Below are 24,632 nucleotides of genomic sequence, written 5' to 3' on the forward strand. Positions count from 1 at the left end.
TTGTATATCCATTCTTTCTTTTTTTAATTAGGCTGCTTTTTTCTTTTCTTTTTGTTACCCCTTGTCAAGACCAACCACGATAAGGGTAAGGGAATCACGTAAAAATAAGGTTCAAAGTAATACATTTAATGCAACCAAAAACTGACAAATAATAACACAAATAATAATTTAGAAAAACAACAACACTGAATTGCTTCACATATTATAGACTTTATAAATAATACAGTGCATCACCTCATTATATCAAAACAGGCACTTACTACAGGCTAGAAAAATACATCTATTGATGGTGTTGCAATCGATGTGCAGCTGTGGTTTGCTCTGCGTGAGAAACGTGCACACTGTTCCACACATTGAGACGCCAGCAGGGGGCACTGTCGTCGAGTGAGTCCACGAGGTCGAGGTGCGCGTGTTTTGTGAACCAGAGAAGCCCCGGACGGCAATTTTCTTATGATGCCCATGTTGACCCCACTCTGAAACCAGTAGATTTCAAGGACTGTATTTTAACCCATTCACCCAAAGATCAATTTAGTATTACATTGGTTTTATAGTGCAACCTCCTTGTTAAGCTTCATATATGCAGTGTTTTCTTATACTTAAACTATAGATTATTTTTCTCATGTAGTGAAAAATCTCATCTAATCGGGTCTAGAAAATGTTTGCGTGCATCTCATCATAATAAATATCTTAGGAAGTTAAAGAAAAGAACAATTATGAAAACGTAACCGTGATTATGTGATGCAATGTAATGACATAGAAAGTTGAAGTCCTGAGAAAAAGTAATAATTATGAGATAAAAGCCGAAATTATGAGAAAAAAGTCATGAGACAAATAGTCATAAATATGCATTTAAAAGTGGAAATTATGAGATAAAGGTTGACTTCTTTAACGATTATGACATATCTCATTTTTTTATATTTATTTTTATGCTAATGATTTTTATATCATAATTTCCACTTTTAATCTCATATTTATGATTTTTGTCTCATAATCCCAACTTTTTATTTCATTATTATTATTATTTCTCATAATTATCACTTTTATCTCATAACTTTTAATTAATAATAATAATAATAATGTTTACACTGTCACCGCCCCCACAGACTGTCCTGTATCAGAAAACATTCGGCCCACAAGGCCGTTGCCCCACCACGTGTCTCATCTCGCTTGCACAAAAACATCACGAGTGGCTGCTGCAGCTGCGGTGCTACACATTACCATCCAGCCACGACCTATATGTACAGCACATGGTAGCTACTTGTAGCGACGGACACCACGGAGCCCCCACCTGTGTGTTTGCAACACTTTCCACTTTACAAGTTAAAGTTGTGAGACTTTTACATTAGTTGTAAAGCACTTCACAACTTGGAAGCCATTTTTCGTTGTTGAAGGCTGTGAGCGAGTGTTACAAAGCGAGTTTGAGGACTTTTAAAAACACCAGTACCCCTCCACCCGCAGCAGCAGCAGCTACGCAGAAGCTAGCATGTCGACCGCCGCCGCAAAAGAAGTGAAAAGCTGCCCCATCCCGACCAAGGTGCTCACCCTGAAGGACTGGTCCCAGCTACCCGACTGTTACAGCCAGACACCCGGAGGAACCCTCTTCTCCACCACGCCTGGAGGTAAGAACTGTGGAAACGCACCTTCCGAGTGCTACGCTTTCTCTCTCCGAGCCCTATTTCATGTTTAGTCTGGTTTTTGTTTTCTGAAACACTTTGCAGAGAAAGTTAGCTTGCTAAAGCACAGTTTTTGTAAGAGTTTTTGTGCATACGTGCAAATATGCAGCTAAACAAGTTCTCGCGAGAAGCTGCGAACAATACACACATGGATAAAACAGCTGACAAAAGTTTTTATTAAAAAATATAATTGAGCTCGAACTAATAATTGACCGATCCCATTAAAATGCGAGCAATTGTGAAACAAAAATAGGATACACTTGGATAAATGCTTTGTTGCTCACGTTGGCACTTGGCTGCAGCCCTTCTGTTGTCAACAAGTTTGCTGTCGTTTGATGATTGAGCAAAGTAAACCAAGTGAACCAAAATCACAGTACTTTTCCACTATAAGTAGTGTGGAGTCTAGTCAGGATTTTTTGTGCTACTTTTTACATTCAAAACAATACTACATAGTAACATAGCCATGTATCTAGAAATATCTAATAATAGTAACTTTGACTTGTTAAGATATATATACATGAATATTGAGCATGCACATTTCAAATTAAAATGTTTTTATTTGACACTTCTCACACACTGAGATCTGAGCACACAGTCGGTCCCTTGCTGCTGCACAAAAACACTGACTGCTAAACACAACAAGAGCCGTCTAACCCCGTGACTTGGGATTCGAAGAAGGGTGTATGTGACCAGCTGCCAGAGCAGCCAAGTGATTGGCCTCTGCATTGGTGGAGGAGTTGGAGGCCGTCCTATCCCCGCTACTCTCTGCCATGCATTTCAGGAACTGTAGAGAACATTCTGTACAAGCTGAGAGGAGGAGGGAGAGAAACTGTCTAATGCATTGGGAGTATGAGCAACATGTTTGTTTATCTGTGCCAAATTCACAGCATTGATAAACACAACATAAGAAGTTGCAACACAGTTTTGACTTTTATTCCACTTGAAGTGTAGCACAGTTCACTCTACTGGTTTCATGCCATGTTGTTGCCCCCATGTTTTGCATAACTGCCCCGTACGCTAACGCAGCCTTGCAATGCATTGCTTGCGTTAAAGCATGCATTCCAGCCCCCCTTCCTCACCCCACTTCTTTCTCTCCCCCCTCTGCTTTGGTTCCCTTTGTCCAGGATGAACTGCAGTTATTACATAACATGTTTTTCCTTGTCGAGGGGTGAAGCAGATACTGTACATAACAGTTCAAACTCCAATAAAAATATCAGCAGAACACTCCTTGAGTCAGCCATGTCCTGGTCAAACTTATCACAAGACAGCCTTTATGATACTGTTTGTGTTTGGAGTTGGCCTAAGTCCAAATGGTGAGCAACGTAATACATGCCTTTTTGGATAACTTGAGAAAAGCCACACTTGAGTTGATACATACCTAGGTTTGTTCCTTCTGCTGTCAATGTTAAAGCTTTTACCCAAAGATAAAAACATGTGACTTTAATCTTATTTCAGTCTCTCCCTGACTTCAAAGACAGAATGTTTTGTGCTCTGATTTCCTAGAACTCACTGCAGCGACAGCCTTCATCCCTCCCATCTGCGCGCACACTGAACCCTCCTCTCCCCCCTAAAATCCCCTCCTGTAGAGGGTAATGATATTTAACTCTGCAGATTCGCACTTTGCAGAGATTCATAGATCCAACTTGGCCTATTTTGATTGTGATACTTCAGCATTTGGTCTGTATCTGTTACTTCACGTCCTTTTAGGAAGTCATATCTAATGTTTGTTAAATGCAGATCAAACATCAGATTTTCTTTTCTTTTTCCGCTCGCTTTTTCAAACACAGGTACCCGCATTATCTATGACAGGAAGTTTCTGTTGGATTGTCGAAACTCCCCTCTCGCCCGGACCCCCCCATGCTGTCTGCCCCAGATCCCAGGGGTAACAGTACCTGCTACACACCCCATGGGCAAATTGCAGGATCTCAAAGAAGAGGCAGAGGAGGAAGAGAAAGACATTGCAGGTAAACATACCAGTACTTGGTTCTTGTTTTTTTCTTAGCTTGACTAGTTTTATACACACTCCTAAATGTGTGTGAACACATATAGACATCTATACCATAACACATACAAAACAGATATTTTGTTTTTTTTTTATTCAAAATATCCCTCACAATGCACACTTTTTTAGCCTGATCTAATAAGAGAACTACACATATTACACATTTCCTTCTTACTATGCTGTTCCCATGAACTTGCAACCCTTTTGTTTTCCACATTGAGTCGTCATGAGTATTCAACATGTGCTAATGCGGCAGATAGGTGCAGCATGTGTCTCTGCAGTGCTATGCCTACATTTTTGCAGCACAGCAGTTGTGCTGTGTCGAGGACTGGGTCAGGAGTGCTCAGTCATTATCGCCATGTGCTAGTTTAGTCTTTCAGGGGCCGTGCCTTCATGGACATAGCAGGCTTTCAAAACTAGGCCAGTACTAGGCTTAGTACTCAATGATTACTATATATTTCATACTGCATAAGACAGGCTTTCTCTTGTTTGCAGGCTGTTACTGTTAGTTTATTGTTGAGGGCTGAAAGATATCAATAACGGTAATGGAGCAACGATACGATTTAACTGATGTCTCTGTATTTCTGATGGCCCTCTCCAGAGGATATAATGACTTGTTTGAGATAAAAGAGCTCATTTTGGCAGGGATTCTCTTGTGGGGCAGCCTGACCCAAGTTTTGGGCTCATGGGCTAGTTGAGACAGCTATTTATTATTGAGCGAAATACATCCAACCATCAATCTGTCTCTCTCCATTCCTTCTGTCAAACCAAAGACCAAAGGGATTAAGGATGACCCCCTTTTTTCCTCTGTTCCCCTTGTCTGGGTTGGTAAACACAGGACATTTCAGGGGGTTTGGATTTGTGAGCTACACCCTTTATAGTCTGTTTTGTTTGTCCTCTTGACAGTTACAGTTGATAAAGTCTGTACTGTGTGTTCTCCGTTGTCCGTTAAGGTGTGGTTGTGCTTAGGTTGCAAATACAAAATGTTTGCTGCCAGCTGACGGTCAAATATCTTCGTTGTTGATCTTTGAACGGTTTCTTCTCTCCCTTTTTCAACAGATGACAACCAGTTTGAGATGGACATCTGAGCTCCAGTACTACCTCCTGTGGAGAGTTATTAGTTAAAACACCTCCAAGGTCATTACTGACTGTAATGCATTACATATAAAGCTTTTTTTCACCTTTTTTTAAAATAAAAAGCTTTTTGTGAGGAACCAAAAAGAATGGAAAAGTTAGAAAACTATAGGATGTTTTTGATCCTAAAAAAAGTATGTTAAGCATGAAATGGTATTAATGGGTTGATTTGGTTGCTCACTCACTTCAGAGCTGCAGCAGGATTTGAAAAAATCCATTTTGATTTAGCTTTTTTTTTATCTTTTGTAAATAAGAAAATTGTACTATGTAGCCTATTTTTAAGTTGGGGGGAATATGAGATGATTACATTACGACATGTAGAGATTTTCACTGCAGGCATCAGTTATGTTTTGTTGTATTTCCCCTGAAACAAGGACGGCTAACTTTTTTTGTGATAGGCAAACATGCGTCTCCTAATAATTGGGGTCGGGGCCTACTGAAAATCAGCTCCTACTGTTTTGTATGGAAGAGAGATGAAATGTGAATAATTTCAAATAAAGGCTGTTCCAACAGTCAGCAATTGTGTGAGTTTGTTTTAATTTTTTTCATTTAAGGGTCACTACCAAATTTACACATTTTTATTGTGTTTATAGGTCTTGGGGAGTACTCCTGCCAATGTGAAAAAAGTAGTATTAAGCCGTTTGTGGCTTTCGGGGAAGCTGCATGTAATCAGATAAACTGCCTCCAGTGATGTCGCTCGGTTGCATTGTCGGCAGTGTTGAAGGCAGGTTTTGAAAAGAAGGAAGAATGCATCGAATACAAAAGGTGATATTTTTAAGCTTTCCAGAATGAGTTCAACAGTTTTGTAGGAGTGGAATGGTAGACCAGTGGACTGCTTTTCAAAACCTGTTGCCTACATTACCCACAATGCAACTCGGCCACAGTGAAATCACGAGGGAATTTATTAGATTACATGCAGCTTCCTCTGGAGCCACAAAAGGCTTTATACTACTTTTTTTCACATATGCAATAGTACTCCCCAAGACCTGTGACTGACTTGAATGTGGAAAATTGATGGAGATGCCCTTTAAATGTATATCACATTCTATATTAAGTAATGTTCACGACTAGAGCCTACCGATATATTGGTTGGCTGATATTTGCCTATATCGCAGCAGCGTACATGTTGTCCGATATGAAAACTGTTTTTGATTTCTTTTAAAGATTATAATGCAGAAAAAGAATTTGGGTGATATAGAAATGGTGTCAAATGCATTTATGTACATACTATAATATGTATATGTACTTTTTTAAGGATATTTATGATAATTAAAATGCCCAGTGAAGTTAACTGTTTCATTGTACTATTGTCATTTTGGATAGTAAACAGTATATGAAGAATATTGTCCCATTTATCCATATCGGAATCTTTTTACTCCAGTGACGACAGTGTCATTGACAGTATCTGTAGTCTAAAGTCTAATAAAAACCATTACGTTATGGAATATTTTCTTGCCTCATACAACTGCATGTTGTCAAGGAGCTCAACCATGTACCAATTTAACACTGACCATTGATTACACATTTATAGTGGGAAAAAAAGCGTAATTTATTTAGCCTATTAATTTGTTTTATTTTCATAAGATTTAAGAGTTTTCCTCAACTGAATCAGAAGTTTTAAGTGTCCGTCTTTCATGACAGTTAACTTTGGCATTTGAAGCTCTATGCATGTGTTTTATAAGAGCATACGGGGCAAGTCTGTGCTTAATGTCTGTTCATGTCTGCTTATTGTACAGTATAGCTAGGAGGAACAACAGCGCCTCAGAACACCTTGTGTAATGGAAAAGCATGTGGCCTCAAACAAACCTACAGGTTAAGCAGTTCATGTGTTGTATAACCATCTATGTATGGCTGTGCACTGCCCTAACTGATTACAATTATTAAGTAGTTGCCTCCGGCTGAGTTATTAGCATTGAGATCAAACTTAATCATAACTTTAGGTTGCTCAAGATAGAATATTGAGCAGTAAATTATCTTGGCACACGGCCATCTTAATCCAGACATAATTGACTAGTTAAACACATGCGTCTCTTTAATAAAGATGTAGCTAAAGGCGAACATTTTCAGATTTGTTCAGTGAATTCAAACCATTAGCACATGTTAATGAAAGGCTGAAGGCGACCCATGTGCCCTGTGTATTAAGCCTCTCACTCTATCCACAGGGTCAGGTCTACATACAGTATGCCTGCCTCTCTTAGACACTTATCTGTAGATTAAGGGAGCTGAATGCAGGAGTAGGCCTGCTCCTAAGGAATGAGGGCAGCTGCAGCCCAAAGGCCAGACATATTAAAACCACTCTGCAATGTAGGGGTGGCATGTGGGGTGTGACACCTGCTGGTATTTGACCAGGCAGTCATCTCAAATATGTAATTGTGGATTTACTAAGGATATACTGTATGGCTTGTGCTGAGGCGAATATGGCCACAATAAATAATTTTTCAGCACTGATGACATGTTAAGGTATGTCTTCAGTATTGAAGGGAGAACAGAAAAGCAGGTCCCCCTGCGTCATGTAAGTTAATGATGTGGGTCAGTCTGCACAGCTGTTCTTATCCCATGGCCTTGCAGATGTGACAACAACTTTGAATTGCATTAAAGCTAATTACTGATTTTTGGACAGGAGGCTCTGATTTATTGACTTTATTTTAAATAATAAAACTCTGAGCAGATTTACCATGTGCTCAGTATTTGGTCAGTCTCAATTCTTAGATGCAAAGTTAACCTGCTGTGAGCCATAGTGTGACATGCCCTACTGCAAACACCAGACCGACATGGGTCCAACAGAAGTACAGAACGATAAGATAACTTTTTGCCAAAAATCAGGGTAATAATCAGTTGAAAGTTTGTGTGCACTTGGCTGTTTTTCTAAAACGTGCATACTGACCTGCATGTACTGTTTGAACAAGTGTGTGTGTGTTTGTGCTAGGACCACGTGAGAAGAAGGCCAGGTGCCAGGTGACTATGAGGAGCGCCACATGATCCCCTCATGTAGTTTTAAGGGCTATCCTGTCTGGCAGACATGGAGATATGATACTGAAAATAATACACAAATTCACTCCTCGTTTGTCATATGCACCATGATTACTGGCCACATAAATTTGATGTTAAGGTCAAGTAAAAGTCACTGCAACTTCAAATCATACATGCAAACGATTTCCAACACGTAGTAATCTTTAGTTTTTAATTAACCTTGAATTTATGAATGGGATTACAACAAGAAATGTATCTAGAGGTAATGTATTTGCCACAATAGGGGGTCCTTGCTAGTACATTTTTTCAGTGAGCATGTGACATTGACACATGAGCATGTCAGTAACTATCTGGACATGGTATGCATCACTGAGCCAAAAGTGTTTGCAACAAAACAAGTATTTCACAAGACTTATTTTATTGTCTATACAAGGGATGCATTGTATAAACCTCCATATTGTTAAAAGAGTACACAGTGCTGTTTAAATGCATCACACAGATTACACTGAATCCAAATATTGACCATAAATGTGTAAATCTGACACAAGTTTCTTGCTTCTCATATAAAGCCAATCAATGGATTGATTGCCATGCATCCATGTAATGTTGTGCTGGGAAAAAAACAGCCTTGTTGCACTGTAAACCACGCCACTCCAGACGACCAGCCTCCCAGTTTCAGTGAACTCTAGTTAGTTTGCTCCATTGCCCTTTTCCATAAACAAAATATCCTCCGTCTTCATCTCCTTCCCCCCTGCTCCCCCTACACTTTCCACTGTAAGAAGGGTGGCTTGACTGGTAGACGAGGCTCTATTTTTGTCATCCTGCTCCCGTCGAAACCTTTGGTACAGGCTCAGGCTGAATTGCCAGGGTGACGATGTAAACAGACACTGTAACACACAACCTGCTTGATCACATCTATCATGGCAGGGAGGGGACAGGGACTGAAGTGGGCCTCATGTTTACCTCATGCATGCACACACATTCTCAAACTTTAGATTTACATTACATTTATTTAAACATTTACATTGCAAGAATTCAGCCAACTCTTTAAAAGAGTCACTTTTGTTGAGTCTGTTTAAACCAATAAAATAATATTCAATTCCTAGATCACTGCTGTGCTTTGAAATTAAAGTCAGAGCTTCTCTTTAGATTATACTAGATTCATATACAAGTATGTTCAATGTTGAAGGAGGAGAAACACTTTTGAACTGTCAGCAGAGCGCTTGGTTGAAAACAGACCTTGGCTTTGTTCACTCAGCAACAAATATATTTAGAATGAAAACGCAGAATACACAGATTTACCATGTATTTGGCCGATGGAACAGTCTAGTTGCCAAGATACGTCCAGGGTTGACATTTGTACCAGCTGTGGCATATCACATTCACATTAAATGCTTATTAGCCACCTTCCACATCAGTAGGTGGAGGGGGATGGCTGTCAACCAGCCGACCGCAGTTCGAAGGACACCTGGGGATATTTCCAGCCATTTTCATGCAACCAAAAGCGACTTTTTTTCATGGGAAGCCAGACCATCTCAATCCACGACCAAAACCGGTATTATAAGCCAAACCATGATGTTTTCCCAACATTAACAAAGTGGTTAATGTGCCAATCTCACACCTCATGCCTAAACCTAACCAAAGCAACAAGTCCTAGCCAATCAGAGTAAGATTTGCGGCTTCGCCACCATGACAATTTCTTTCTTCAGCCTTCTCCCTCTGTAGATATGAAAGGCTCATTCTAATTAACTCAGCAGTTCTTATTTTTAGGTGCAGTAATGAAATCATAATTATGAATACTATATTCCATTTCTACCAGTGGATCCCCCCAAATCCTACTTACAGTAAGCAGCTGCAAGGCTATTGCATGATACACTATGTCCCCAGCAATAGTGCATTTCACCACTGGTCTACATCTCTGTCTGTTTACATAAGCTGCCTATTGTACATACTCATAGTGCAAGTCTCATCACATGTTGTTTCACACTCTGGTATCACCTTGCAGAATAGAGACCATTTCCTTTTAAGTTCCACAGTCAGTGGCAGCTGTCATGTCGGCTCGCTGCTGCTATGCTACTATATTCATACTGAAGTCATGTAATGTCATGTCTGATGGAGGAACTGAGACGAAGTTTCACAGCCCTGTCTACCAGCTATATCACTCCTTGTATGTGTGAACGGTACATATGCATGGGTGTGTTCATCTGACAGCTGTAGTGACTTTAAACTTTACAGCTTAATGATATACAGACAAATCTTATCTTGATCTCATAGAATATGATACTTGTAAAGTGTTAAAGCAGCTGAAGCCTGATTATTATCAAATATTATATAATAATACAGATGTCATTCTGCAGTATGGGTACTTGATACTTGTGGTATATTCTGCTGATAACACTTTTTTTTCCCTTAAGTAACTTTGTGAATGCATGACTTTTGTTTGTAATGGAGTATTTTTAAAATGTGGTGTTGCTACTTTTACTATTCTTCCACCACTGGCTTTTATGTGCTGCATATGTATTTGCACCATATATGTGTGCACGTGCGCTTCACCCTGTTTGTGAGGTGTCCCGTCGCTGCTCATCTAAAAGAGAGCACACTGACACTGAGTTAAAGCTCGACATGTGCAGAGAGGCCCCAGAGCCATAGCTCTGTCTTGTCATAACAGAAACCGAGAAGGTTCACTCAGATATAGGCTACTCCTCTGTGAAGAGCAAATCTTAAAATTGCTCAGACATAGTGTTCGGACCTTATAGACCCAATAATTGCCAATGACTTCATTAGTTAAAAGGCATTCAGTCTCCTTTGTTTTAAACTGTCCTTTAAATGAAAGCTGAACCTTCCTCAACAAAGCTTTGTACCACTGTTATTGTAATACTCTTTCTAAGAAAACTATTCCAGTCTTGTAAGTGTTTTGGTTGACAGTAAAAGATAAGCAAAACAGTTAAAAACTATATATTTTTTAAATCAGGTAACTTAAGTGCTCCTTGTGTGCTGGATCTACAGTGGAGAGCCTTCTTTGAGCGGCATGTGTTGCTGATAACACATTTCCATATCAAAACTAAAACACAACAAATGTCAAATACCTAATAACACAACATTTACACTGCCCGTCGCCCTTTAAAAGGCAGAACAGCAACAGCTCGCACTTAAGAGAAGAATAGACTGGGAAGAGACTGACATCTGCTGGGAGAAAACCAGTAATACACCTGAACAAGTCTGCTGTTTGTGTGGTGGATAAAAACGCAATGATGTATTAAACAAGATCTCCAATATGTCTGTTAATTGTTATACACATTTATGTGTTTATTAGCTAACAGTTTCCATCAGCTCATTATATATCTGAAATCAAAGGGCGAAACAAATACGGTCACTAATTAATGATTAACGGTTATAGGTCACTCATCTCAGTTTATTGGTCACCCATCTGAGCTACCCTCCCCCCTCCTATGTATTTCCTCATTGCCGGGGTAATGTAGGCCTATTCAATCTTTTATCAGGTCAGATGATCAGCAGTCAACGCTTTCCCCTGACGTCCCTCTGGTCATCGCTGTGGCTTGTGATTGGACGGCCCTCTCAGCGGGCAGCCGCAGCAGCCAATCACGGCTTCGGCTGCCCTCTCAGCACGCCCCCTTGCCGTAGCTTACAAATGACATCACGTCCCGCAAACCGCGATACGCACTGGGTTTCTGGTGACAAGAGGGTCGCCTATTGCGGTAAAAGAAAATAAAAAAATAGCGATAAACACTGGAGACAGAAGACGTTTCTTTCTCAACAGACATCGCTGCTATTTACCTCACACCAAGATACTATTTATTTAAAGGTAGGTTGTCCACTCATATTCGTAACTTCTCTATTTTAATGTGTTTAGGAGCCGAGTCATCATTAACTTGGGGGGGCTTGAAACCTGAACAGTGCTACGGTAGTGGGTTTCGGCCTGCAGGGGCCACTTCTCTTGTTAGTAGCTTTTAGTATTTCTTAAACATTATATTGATAATTGATAATGTAAAAAATACACCTGTATACTACTGCTAAAAATGTAAATATACATAGGCCACTAATACGTATGAAGGCTAATATGTTATTTTAGCTAACAAACTAGCTTAAATGCTAGGGAAATCATGATGCTATATGTTATTTTAGCTTGAAGCAACAAGGGTTTTTCTTCCTGTACCTTAAATTGTACATTTTTTGTGGAATCAGTTTGTCGTGACATGGCTATGTAGCTATATGTTTGTGTGAGATAGTTGGCTCTGGTGGGGTGTCTTCCTATAAACCCATTATTCCTTTGATGTCTCCAGGTGTGGGGAAAGTAAACACAGGCTGCCAGGCTACACAGCTGCATGTATAGCTCGGCTTATGTAAGCACAGTCTCAATTAAATGAAGCTCTTTTCTCTCTCTGTAAACTAGGCCAACACAGCCTTGTTCTTTACATCTGCCTTTTAAGGCCATACATTTAGGGATGAAAAATAATGTATTGTGTTAATGTGTAGTATTTCTTCTCTTACCTTTAAATGTTGGCATTACATGGGGGTAATTCAAGTGGTACATTTCCTGTTCAAACTTCTATATAGTTCTTCCAGTATCATTATTATACTTGTATAATACAACCGCAATGTTGGCATTTACTGTATATCAGCCTACCCACAGTTTGCACTAGCACCACTGAGTGGGTTTTATCAGAGTTTAATTTAGATTAACTTGATCATGTGCCTTGTTGTGTCCTTTTCTTAGCCTACAGAGGTATCATTTAATTTAATTTTCTACCAGTTTAGAGGTTTTTTTTATTGTAAGTTGTTTAATACGCCTATCATAATCACACATTAGCGAACTGACTACGCCCTTTCACTTCTTATGTCAATATTGCCATTAGGTACAGATGGATTTAATGGATTCAGAGACGTGTGGAGCTCTGTCCATGTGTGTGTTTGTGTATCATCACCATGATATTGTTGTGGAAACATCGTCTTAGCTTACACAGTCTGACAGGGGAAAAACAAATGACACACATGCAAATGAATGCACTTGTAGAATACAAATACACAAATACTGTGTAGCCTTTATATGAGTCGAGACCTGTGAATCACTTCTTATCAAATCTTAATCTGACTATGTGTTCAATGACTTACAAGGTGAAGTTTGATGCTGGAGACACCCTGATTGGTGTCACATTATTTATTTGTAAGCTCCCTTTGAAAGAAGCCCTTTCCCGTCAGTAAGGTAACACTCTCTCGTCACACATGAGCTAAACAAAGGTGCGACAGCCATCACAGAAGCCTTCCTGTTAACAGTGAGAACAAGAGATCTGATAACTGTGTTATTCTACCACTTCTCGTTGCCTAAAGGTACAACAAAAACAAATCATCAGGGACCACTGTGCTCTTTCTGGAACATGGTAACCATAGTTACAGAGGCCTTGCCATCTGTCAGTAGCTTTAAGGACCCATTCAGGTAAAGAGACGTCCAACCATCTTATGAAAAGCACTGCACACAGAAGCTGAGTGCTGATGTTAAAACCGGAAGTAGCAATTGAGACATTTCCCTTTGGGTTTATTCATCTTACACTTTGATTGTATTTAGAAATTAATATGAGATGCTACCCAAGAGCCCCCAATAAAACTTGTTAGCCTATTAATATTATTAATAGATCACAAGATTAAAAACCTTGCTGTTATACTTTGAACCCAATAAATACAATGTAGATTTTTCCAGCACAGATAACAAGTGTTACTAATGCATTGGCATGCGTTTTTTATCTACCAGTGCAGGAAATGTCTCTTGACACGATTCAGTTTACTGCTACTGCATTGCTTTATTAGAGGCAGGAGATTGGATGTGGGTGGAGTGGCTGAGCAGAAAGGAGTTGGAGTGCTATTTGGATGTTTATAGTGTAAATGCACAACGTGACTGAGGAATCCTGGGAGGCCTAGCAGAGATACAGTTTTCCATCTGGCCCACCTTCCTTTGTTATGGCTGTTCTACATGAGCAAATCCGGTGATGGAGGCTAACATGAGGGTAGTGGTGGACCCGGACCCTATCAGAAGCTACAGTTGTCGGGAAATGATAACTTCTTACTTAATAGGTCTAGAGTGGAACATATGACCTTCAGACACTAATAACAGACATTTATTGCACGTTTTAAATGGGTTAAACATTAAAACAGATAGGCGGCAGCATCAGGATGAAGTATTCCTTAAATCTTCCTTCCCGTGTTTGTCTCACACAAACTATGAATGTGTGATGCTGATGATTTGATATTTACCCTTTCATGTTTGTGCATCTGTGTTTCCGAGTAGAAGGGAAAACCAAGTGTGACAATTGTTAAGCACTTCCTCTGGACAAGCAATCATGTGACTTAAGTGCTCCTCCTATGCTGGATCTTGAGAGCATTTTGGAGTGACATGTGATGTGATGAAGTACATTTCCAAAGAAAAATTAAATGTCAAATACCTTGGCCTACACAAAACCACCCAAGTTAAACAATGCATTGCTTGTTAAAAGGCAAAACAGCAACAACCTGCACATCTGAGAAGAATATACTTGAAATAGTCTGACATCTGCTGGGAGAAAACCAGTAATACACCTTACCCAAACAGGTCTGCTGTTGTGTGGTGAATACAATCAGAATGATGTTGTTAAACAAAAGCTTTCAAATATGTGTTAATATTTAAACATATTTATATTGTATTTAATAGTTCCCATGAGCTTATTAAAATCTGATGACGACCGATTCAATCTTGAGTCAAATCAGATAATCAGGAATCATCGCTATCTCCTGTCGTCCCGCTGGTCATCGCTCTGGCTTGTGATTGGACGCCATAAGCAGCGAGCTGTCGCAGCAGCCAATCACGTCTTTAGTTGCCCTCTGTGTCCCCCCGTGCCCTAACCTACAAATGACATCAGGTCCCGCTAACGGGATACGCATTTGTTTCCATTGACAAGGGTCAGCCAAAAATAGCGATAAACACTGAGGACGGCGGAAACTTCTGTCTAAAAAGACACTGCTACTTTCTATCACATACTAGGATGCTATTTATTCAAAGGTTGGTGGTCCACACACGTCTGTAATAGTTATAACGTTAATGGCTTTCGCCTGCAGATAACACTTCTGAACGTTTGAAACTTTTAGTATTTCTTAAACATTATATTTATAGCTTTACCAATTGTAGTAATGCCGGTGTGAAAATGTACCAATATTACTCCCGATCTTAATATTCATAGCCCATTAATAGGCTACTACTAAATGCAAAGCATTTAAGTTAAGCTAATACCAGGCTAGCTTAATAGCCGAACGCTAAACAGTGTTATGAGGCTACATGTAACCTTAGCTACAAGTTTTTTCTTACTTCACCGTAAATTATATATTTTTTGTGCTACCAGTTGGGCTCAGTTCATACGTTTGCTTATGTGTGTGTGACACAGTTGTGGTTCTGATTCTTCCTAATTAGGTCCAATGGGGTGTCTGTCTATACACCTGTTAGTCCTGCAATGTCTCCAGACGTACAGAAAGTAAACATAGGCTGCCAGGCTACAGAGCTGCAGTGGAGAGTACATGAAAACCAAGTGCACAGATACAGCCATTACAGGCTTTTATAGCCACTGCAGTCTATCCTTCTCATTCCCATGGTTCAATTGATTGGCCTCACCCTGTACATTGTGAACCCAGCTTCTCACAGCATTTGTAAAGCCTGTGGCTAAGCAGTTAGATAATGGGACTTATCTGTGGTAAGGCTGATGTGGGTTGGTATTGACCGTTCACTCATCAGACGCCTTCAGCCATAAAATGATGTCTTTCCTGTGTGGCTGCGAAAGCTAGGTTGTTGCCATATGAGGCTGCAAAGACATTAAATGATGCAAGATGCGTTGAATGATTACGACGTACACTATGCCCTTTTTGGTCTGGAAAACAGTTGCATCATTTTATTGCCTGTCTGATAATGTTGTGTTCTTGTATCTGGACTCATAGGAATTTGTTAGCTAATGTGACTCTGGAGGCTGAATTACATGCACAGACACACACACACACACACACACACACACACACATTTTCCCACGGTCCACACAATACCACATGTTGTTCTTGTTCTTTTTAAGATGCATTTCCATCTCTAACTACAGAATTTTATTGTGTATTATATATCTTTCTACAAGTATGTCTGTACTAAAAACACAAAAAACGGGTTTCCCCTAATTTATAATATGTGACATGTGGCACTGTAGTATTGATTTGTACTATTTTGTATTCTGTACTGGCATTGGTGAAAACAGGACATACAGTACATCCCCTGTCTGTCTTTATTGTAGTTGTTACACTTAGTAGACTATTTAAAATGAGAAAAATGCCATTTTTTTACATCATCGATGCTTTTTCTTGTCATTTAGGCCTTTCTCCAAACCAGAGATGAATTTTGAGCAGCCCCCTCCATACACAAACAATGCCCCCTCAGCTCCAGGCTACCCAGGCCAGGGCGTACCTCAGGGTTACCCTCCACCGGTGAACATGGCACAGCCAAATCCAGCCTACCCTAACTATCCTCCTGGACCAATGGGACCTGGAGGTCCTTATCCTGGCCCAGGACAGCCTCCTTATCAAGGGTACCCTGGACAACCACAGTATGGCTGGCAGGGGGGACCCCCTCCTGGGCCTATGTATGGGGAAGCTCCCAAAAACACAGGTGAGTGGTAACACACAACAGAGATTGATGCAAATGTGTACAGTATTCAGTAATCGTGTCTTTTTCGTGATTTTCCATGGATGGTGTCAGTTGAGTTTAGCAAAAATCAGCAGTCCCATATGTAGAAAAAAATGTATACAAAAGTAGTAAAGGCTCAATAAATTCAGAAGGAATCCATACTTTTGACCAAAATGTCCCCCTTTTGTCACATTTTGTTACATTTTGCACCTGGACTAAATTGACTTTATTGCATCTAGCCTGTTTATCTGATTTGTTAGTGTGCAACCAGGTAATTGTTCTACTGAATAGACCTGATGACTGCGACTAGAGTAGTATGGACAGAGTCTAAATGGACCACTTTGACCAGCAAGGTGAGGGTCATGTGACCGAAAGTTTTAGCCGAGCTAGCACCACACTAGTTAGCCAATCTGCTTGCATCTTTATTTATGGCTGAGTACTTGTGTTTGAAAAGTAGCAGTGCTTTTACTTGAGTACAGTTTTTGGTTTCTCTACCAGCCTTTGCACTATTTTTAAAAGAGTTGAACTGAGCTGTGCTTTCTTCATTATCTGATATTTGTCCTACAATAACAATAATCTGAACAAAGGTGGTGGAAATCTTTTGCTGTGTGACAGATTCACACATTAAATAATCCGTGGGAAATTAGTAAGAAGAATTTAGAAAGTAGGGGATCTTTACAGATTGCTCTCAATATCTGGAACTTGGTGTTATATTTACATGAATATTCATAATGAAACTATTGCAGTTCTTCAATGTATTTCTTCCACAATCAATGAAAATTTACATTTTTATTGCATTGTTGAAATCACATTTGTCAAAATAGAGGTTTTTCCCCTTGTTGCACTCATGTTTCTTCCAGTACTACTCAAAATTGCCCTACCAGTTCAAAGCTTCCCTCTTGCAGGTTGGAGCAGTCTCTAGAAAGTCACCCTATCAGACTGGACTGTTTTTACAGAAGACATTTTTTCACAGTAGAAAAAAGCACAGGTTTAAACGATCAATTTTATTCTCATTATCAATTAATCTGACATTTATTTTCCAGATAAAGTTATATATGTTTTGTATATTCGTATAAAGTGGGAACCAATCTCCATCACATTATTTTAATACCCAAGGCGATGTTTTTAAATTGCTTTCTTAGCCTGACCAACAGACCAAAACACAAAGATATTCACTTTACTGTAATGTAAAACAAGGAAAAGCACAAAATCCTCTTGGTTCAGCCTTGAACCATCAGGTTTTTTTGCTCAAAAAATTACTTTAATGTTCAAATGATTCTCAAAATAGTTGCCCACGATTAAGGAATTGTAGTTGTCTGTTGACTAATAATAACTTGACTAATAAATAAATTAGATGATTAGTTAAACAACTGAGACTGCAAAAATGCCAAACATATCCGTAAAAGTGTGAAGTCAAGCCAAGTTAAAAGAGTAACTTCAGTATTTCTGAACCTGGACCTTATTTTTGTGTCAAAGTGACTGATGGGGACAACAATTTTTGAAATTGGTCCAGTATTGAGCGAGACCACTGCAGCTGCAAAGCAGGCTGCAATGTAATTCTTCAGGGCAATCGTGCTGTCAATGTACGTTCACTAACAATGCTTGTTTTTGCCACTGCAGGCTCAGATTGTCATAGATGTCTGACAACATTATGGAAAGGGCACAACGGAATAATAAAACATTGCTCAAATGTTCTGCAAAAACATTTTTTTTGCCATTATTCAACAGCATAACATTCATATTTGAAGCTTTGTAGTCCATCACAAGCTCATTGGTTTTGCTGATAATGAGTTTCAGGTGGTTGTGGTTGCATCATGTGACAAAGCTTATACCAGTCCTCTGTACTCCTTTGTAAAATAAATTGAAGACAGCATGTTTCTCACTGGAAATTGTTCACTGGACTTATACATGTCATATATATTGTATGAGTCTGGACAGTATCATGGATGTAAACTACAACTTGGTTGTTGGAGGCATACAACTGCCCAACTGTAACCCTAGATTGAACTGTGAATCATACAGAGATACTCCAGTGGAGTCCCAGAATAAAATACAGAGCTGTAAATTAGCATAATAGGTCCACTTTAAAGCAAGTAGTGAGGAGTGACTGCTCTCGTCTCTGACTTTAGATAAGAGTGGCTGATCAAAGGAGACTGCTCTGCTGTTGAGAACCTTCCATTGAGTCATTTTGATGGTGACACTTTTAGATATTGGTCAATCATTAACCAATACTCTATCATATGATTATCAGAGTTCAGTCCATGTAATGAACAGCTGGTCAGTAGGGTTGGGCAAATTCTTGAGTGAATATATTGGCTTTTGCTGGTTGTTTTTTTCTTTTTGGATGATTTTTGTTACTTTATTTAATGATCTGCCACCAAAGAACGTTTGAGAGTGACAGACTCTCATTCTGCAAGCTAACCCAATAGCACTAAGATGCCAGCCACGGAGGAGAGAGGCAGCAGGGAGATGCAGCTTGTAGAGCCAGAACATTTTTACATCTGATTTGGTGAATTAAGGGTTTCTTGTGGCCAGACCAGATTAGGTGATTTTCAGAACAGTGAAAAGACTAACAGAGACTGTTTTGTTGAGTTTTAAAGAAACTTTGTGGCCCATGTGTCGGTTCACTAGCAGTAAGTGAGTGAAAGGAACCTGATTACTTTAAAGACACAGTCTTGTCATCACTGAGGGATTGGGGACTCCCTGCCCTCTACGTGTGCTGCACACACCAAAATGGTCAATTAACTGTGTTTATATTGCACTTTTCGAGTCTACCAATCACTCAAAGCAACACTTCACACATTCAACCTGCTCATCAGGTGTGTTACAGCGCTCCAAAGCTCCCCCTGATATGCTCACCCAGTCACATACACAGCCACACACCAATGGAACAACCATTGGGAGCAATTTGTGGTTCAGTATCTAGTTTGCCGAGGATTTAAACCCCCACCTTCTGATTAGTGGGGGACCCACTCTATCTACTGAACCACATGTGCAAATATATCAGCAATCACTGGTTGTCTGGCTGACGGTGGCCGGTTGGAAAATTTTTACATGTCGCCCAACCCTACTGGTCACCTTGGCAACACAGTCACCTTTGTCATGAGTCACTGCACTTGGTTGTTAAAGGCTAGATGAGTGTCCCTCCACATGAATGATTAATCACCAACACATGGACGGGGAGGTATATTTGTTCAGACCTGTTTTTTGTCTTGTTTTTTTATTTATTATTTTTTTATTGAACAGATGGTAATGTTCACATATGGGTACTGTATCCTTTCACCTGACTCATTTAGACATATTGACTGAAGGTGAAGCAAAGGGAAGTACCTTGTTGGGGCATGGGAGTGTGCAGCTCTGAAAGCTCTCATTTCATTGGTTTAATGATACCTCAAAGCAGTGTTAATGTTACTCAACTGGAACGCTGTCTGATAATGGCTCTGGGCTGCTATGGCATTACCATGGTGATGTGCCTCCCATGATGAACGTAATTAGAGGAAAATCATAGCAGCCATGGTTACACTTGAACTCACTGCTGAAACTTGATGGTGTAATTCTGAGAATTATCTCTGGTTCTATGCAATTTCAGAAAAGGAATCACTAATTGCTTTTTTTAATTTGTCCTCCCTTCTTCTGTATACCACCGCCTCAACTCTTTCATCCTATGTTTCTTTGTCTTTTTCTCTCTCCAGTGTATGTGGTGGAGGACAGGAGAAGAGATGACACAGGAGACACGTGCCTGACAGCCTGCTGGACAGCTCTGTGTTGCTGCTGTCTCTGGGACATGCTCACATAACGTATTACCCAACTATACACTCCTATTACCCACTCGCCCCCTGTTTCTGTGCCTCGACCCCCATCACCCTCTCCCCCATCTGCCTTAAACCTCGCACTCCCTTGAAACCACCCTTCGATTTCCTCTTTATGTCTTTAGCTTGTCTATAATTATAAGCTTCAATCCCATACGGACGTCTTGATGTGAAGCCCTCCACACTGACTGACAGACTGACCCTGTCCGGGGGCTACTCTGTAGCAGCTTGTAACTGAGCTTCTATACATAACCTGAATTGAATCTCAGGCTCCTTATATATTCTCACACCAACACACAACATGCTCAGACGCACACACACCAAGGTAGATACACAATAACACATACACACATACAGTGTATTTTGATCTCAGGCACAACTTGTGTGAGGCTCTTTGGCACTTTATGATGATTACCTCTGTAAGATACAATTCCTGCCTGCCCTTTCAATCATCTCAAACCCCCTCCCCTCAGCTCTGCTTCTTCCCATTGCCAAGGACAGCCCCTTATCCTGCACACTCCATGCCCCAAAGTCCGCTGAGACCCTGGCAGCCAATGAGCCACAGGGTGCTCTTAAGAAGCTGATGCTTGAAATGTAACCCTTTCATTTGCACAGAAGCTGTTTTTGCCGACGTTTGTCTTTAAGTAAAATCACATGACAGTACATGGAATGCATTTTTAAAGAAGACAGTGATTTATGTGTGATTACTGTTAACATTTTGATGGCCTCAATGTTTCATTTTTTTCATGGCGATCTTGATATGAAGAATTATTCCAGTTTTATTTTTATTACATATTGTAACTTGCAGATAAAACTGAAAATATGAAGAAAGACAAAAGTAGTGATTGCCTAACAGAAGAAACCAAATGATCTGTCAGATGCCTTTTTGCTTTGGATGAGAATCTTGCATTAAAATAATTTATTCCCATGAAATGGAGGGCTCTGTCACTTGTGTTTATTTGGGAGATTGCAGCATGTGTGTTAGTGGGGTGTGTGGGAGGTTAAAAGAGAGCAGGGAGTATAGATCAGTTACTGTAGCTGCCATGTCCTGGCTGGATCCATGTGACTATTTATAACACAGCTGTTGGTGCAGGATGTTGGTTACAACATGGCTGCCTGCCTGATGCAATAATGTTTCACAAAAGCTACTTAATACTTACACTAGTACAGAAGGGAATACTGTACCGCCCCCCTCCCCCATACTATATAAAGTAATTCAAATTAACCCCACATTGACCAAAAACAAGTTGATGTACTGCTTAGGTGTTAACACTGACAGTGATCGTTCAACATAATAAGTACTTCTACATTTGATGCCTTTAGTTTCTGGTAATACTGCTGTAACCACTTTTTTAATAAACTTGCAGTAACTTAGTTTAATTGGCCACTTGGGGGCAACAGAACCAAGTTGTGAACACAACATTGACACGATTATCACCCTTAAAGGTGAAACAGCCACACGTTAGCAAACTTTTATATTTACACATCCAACAAGATTACCATTTTACCATTAATTTGGAGAGCTGTCCACTTGGTGAATTTAAGTCTGTTATTCACTCTTAGCTGTATTTTTAACTCCGTATGATATCCAGGGCTTGTCTTTCCTGTGTGGCATTTTCTGTGCCTGTTTGTATATGTTTTGTTCTTGTATCTGGACTCACACACAGGCACACACCTCTTCCCAGAATAAATACACTGTTCTGATCTTTCACTTTAATTAATAAAAATGTAATTAAGGTGCATTTAAATCTATGAAAATAAAGATAACTGAAAACTACGATTGTTGTTTAAGCTTTGCAGTATTAGAACGTTTGTCATCAGCAAATAACAAATGTAAAATAACATGTAAATAGGCCTTTACAGCTTCAAGGTATACTTATATATGAGAGTATTTGAGAATGAGTAAGAGTAATAGATATGAATAAAAATATAAACAGGGACGATGATAAAAAATAAGTACAAATAAAATAATGGCATTAAGCCATATGTGACAACTATATATGTATTAACATTTATAATTAGAATTGCTACTAGAAAGAGATGTAAGATGTGCACCTAGTACAACACCTAGTATAACTACAGTGTAGATAATACTGACTAAAATAGTTGACAGCTGATGTTTTGATCTAAATAATTGTTGACAGGCAATAGTAAGATTGAAGACCTGTGAATGGATTTGTGGTCTTGAACCCAAGTTTATCGAAAGATAGTGTCAGATCAATTGAGCAAAAATCTGCAGTCCCATGTAGCAGAAAATTGTCTGCACATTGCAAAAAAAAAAATAAAAAAAAATAAATATATATAGCTGTATTGTTGGGGAGCTGTTCAGAGTCAGCCAGCTCTGGAGAAAAGAGTTTGGTGCAGAGTCAGACCTTCTGGAGGAATAAACACTCAAAGCCACATCTGATTCTGCTCTTATCAGGAACCGTTTACCAACGATAGAAGAGCTCAGAGATTATGTTAAACTTTGAGGAATAAAAAGTGGATTTATCACTCCTATTCATCAATCTGACTGCAGCAGCGACCTGCAGGGCTGACCATTGATGGGTGTTTATGTACTTTAATGTTGATAATCGACTGGAGATGGGGGGGAAATGTACTTAACTTACTTTACAAATCTCCGGCTCACTCTCTTTACACAGACTGCTGGCTCAGAGGCACAATAACAATGACCCCCGTTCCATCCTTGTAACTTTCATACAGAGCAAGCAGGAATAATGGCACACTCTCTCGCCATGAACGGGCTGTGTAAAAGTGGCTAATATTGAGGTTCTGGATCCATCAAATGTTTGTCTTTTCTGCTTCAATTAATTGATTCTCAAAATAGTTGCCCATTAATTTTTAGTCTGTGTTGACTAATTGATTCATGAATGAATTGGTTCAGCAACTAGGACTGCAAAAATGACAAATCTGTAAGTATGTAGAGAGAGAAAAAAAAAAAGGGGGTGTTAAAAAGTGTGAAGTCAAGCCAGGTTTAAGATAAAAGGTGCGTTTAATGCCGTTGTGCCTCCCAACTGAGCACCCAGAAAAAGGTGTTGCGCAAGCTGTGAAACAAAAAGCACACGTCATCGTGAAATATTCAGAATGAATATGCAAAAAGAACATGCGGCTTCCAGAGAACACAGTTAACACCTTTATGTATTAAAGCAAGCAGTGAGCTATTACTGCTCCTGTGGCTGACTTTTGATAAGCCTGGCTGATCTAAGGAGAGTGCTCTGCTATCAAGATTGTAGCTTTGAGTCATTTTGATAGTGACATTGAAATTTAAACATTGATCATTAACCAGTTCTTTGTTATGTCATTATCAGAGTTCAGTTCATGATAAGTAGTCTGCGAGCTTTATCTGTTGAACAGGAGCTGGTCACCTTGGCACCTTTGTAACACACTCACCTGTGTTGGGAGTCCCCTCACCTGGTGGTTAAATGCTCTGACTGCCGCCCTCCAGATGAACAATTAATCACTAACATAAGGAAGGGGAGATGTACTTGTTCAGGCCTGTTGGTTTTATGCAATTTCAGAAATGGAATCACTAATTGCTTTCTTTAAATTGTCTTCCATTCTCTCTCCTTCTTGTCTACATAAGCTCATCAGCTCTTCTTGTTCTTTCTCTTCCTGCCCACCCTTTTTCCATCCTGACTGCGGTGACGGAAGGGCAATGCATTTGTCAGGCAGGTACACACTTTACCTTTGTATATTGTTGAGGACAAGTTCTCAGGTTAAAGTTACTTAAAGTTGACATTCCTTGCACTTTCCCATAAGTAGTGGGGTATTTTATGTAGTTTATGTATGATCTGTTCATGTATGAACAATTGGGCACTTATAGCAATGAACTCAAATGAGTGGCATTTTTTTGCGAGCATGGGACTTTTTTTGTATTATGTCATAATTTTGTATTAAATTTACATTGTCAATTTGATCACTCTTTACAAAGAAGTTTGAAATACTATTTCAAAGTAGTTTTAGGTAAATGCCCAATGTGTAGGATTTACTGGCATCCTGTGGTGACGGTGCAGATTGCAAACAACAGAACAGAACCTCGCCTCACCCTCCCTTACGCTGGCCGTGAAGAAACTCAAAAAAAGACAGTATTTTGTTTGACCATTCTGGGCAACTGTAGAAACATGGTGGTCCAACATGGTGTGAAAAGAGCACCCGCTCCATCTGTAGATATAAAAGGCTCATTGTGAGATAATTATGAAAATGTAATTCCATTTCTGCACATAAATCTTCCTCAATCCTTCAACAAAAATAAAATTCTTCCTTGGGTAGCTTTGCTGTAGTTCAACTTCTCCCACTGTGAAATAATTGGTAGCCGACCCTGCTTCAGCTACTTCCCATCGCCAAGGACA

General features: G+C 39.7%; 2 protein-coding genes across 3 annotated transcripts; both read left to right on the plus strand.

The window, feature by feature from the left end:
- Positions 1-1,184: 1,184 nt before the first annotated feature.
- Positions 1,185-5,325, plus strand: eif4ebp3l (eukaryotic translation initiation factor 4E binding protein 3, like). Its single transcript, XM_084353346.1, has 3 exons — positions 1,185-1,619; positions 3,461-3,637; positions 4,735-5,325. Exons 1-3 carry the CDS (start codon positions 1,484-1,486, stop codon positions 4,761-4,763), a joined length of 342 nt encoding a protein of 113 aa, XP_084209472.1. The 5' UTR covers positions 1,185-1,483; the 3' UTR covers positions 4,764-5,325.
- Positions 5,326-11,443: 6,118 nt separating this feature from the next.
- Positions 11,444-21,220, plus strand: LOC311257343 (cysteine-rich and transmembrane domain-containing protein 1-like). 2 transcript variants are annotated; one of them, XM_084352933.1, is made up of 3 exons: positions 11,444-11,602; positions 16,164-16,456; positions 20,167-21,220. In XM_084352933.1, exons 2-3 carry the CDS (start codon positions 16,183-16,185, stop codon positions 20,268-20,270), a joined length of 378 nt encoding a protein of 125 aa, XP_084209059.1. In that variant the 5' UTR covers positions 11,444-11,602; positions 16,164-16,182; the 3' UTR covers positions 20,271-21,220. The 2 variants fall into 2 exon arrangements, with proteins under 2 accessions (XP_084209059.1, XP_084209058.1); XM_084352932.1 differs by lacking the exon at positions 11,444-11,602 and adding an exon at positions 14,671-14,824.
- The last annotated feature ends 3,412 nt before the right edge of the window (positions 21,221-24,632 follow it).

This window comes from Pagrus pagrus (genome assembly GCF_965226575.1).
Source record: "Pagrus pagrus genome assembly, chromosome: 5".
NCBI lineage: Eukaryota > Metazoa > Chordata > Actinopteri > Spariformes > Sparidae > Pagrus > Pagrus pagrus.

Coding starts and splice junctions, on each gene's coding strand:
- eif4ebp3l (XM_084353346.1), top strand. CDS start 1,484: ATGTCGACCGCCGCCGCAAAAGAAGTGAAAAGCTGCCCCATCCCGACC. Junction 1,620..3,460: donor CTTCTCCACCACGCCTGGAG/GTAAGAACTGTG, acceptor TTTCAAACACAG/GTACCCGCATTATCTATGAC. Junction 3,638..4,734: donor GGAAGAGAAAGACATTGCAG/GTAAACATACCA, acceptor CTTTTTCAACAG/ATGACAACCAGTTTGAGATG.
- LOC311257343 (XM_084352932.1), top strand. Junction 16,457..20,166: donor GGAAGCTCCCAAAAACACAG/GTGAGTGGTAAC, acceptor TTCTCTCTCCAG/TGTATGTGGTGGAGGACAGG.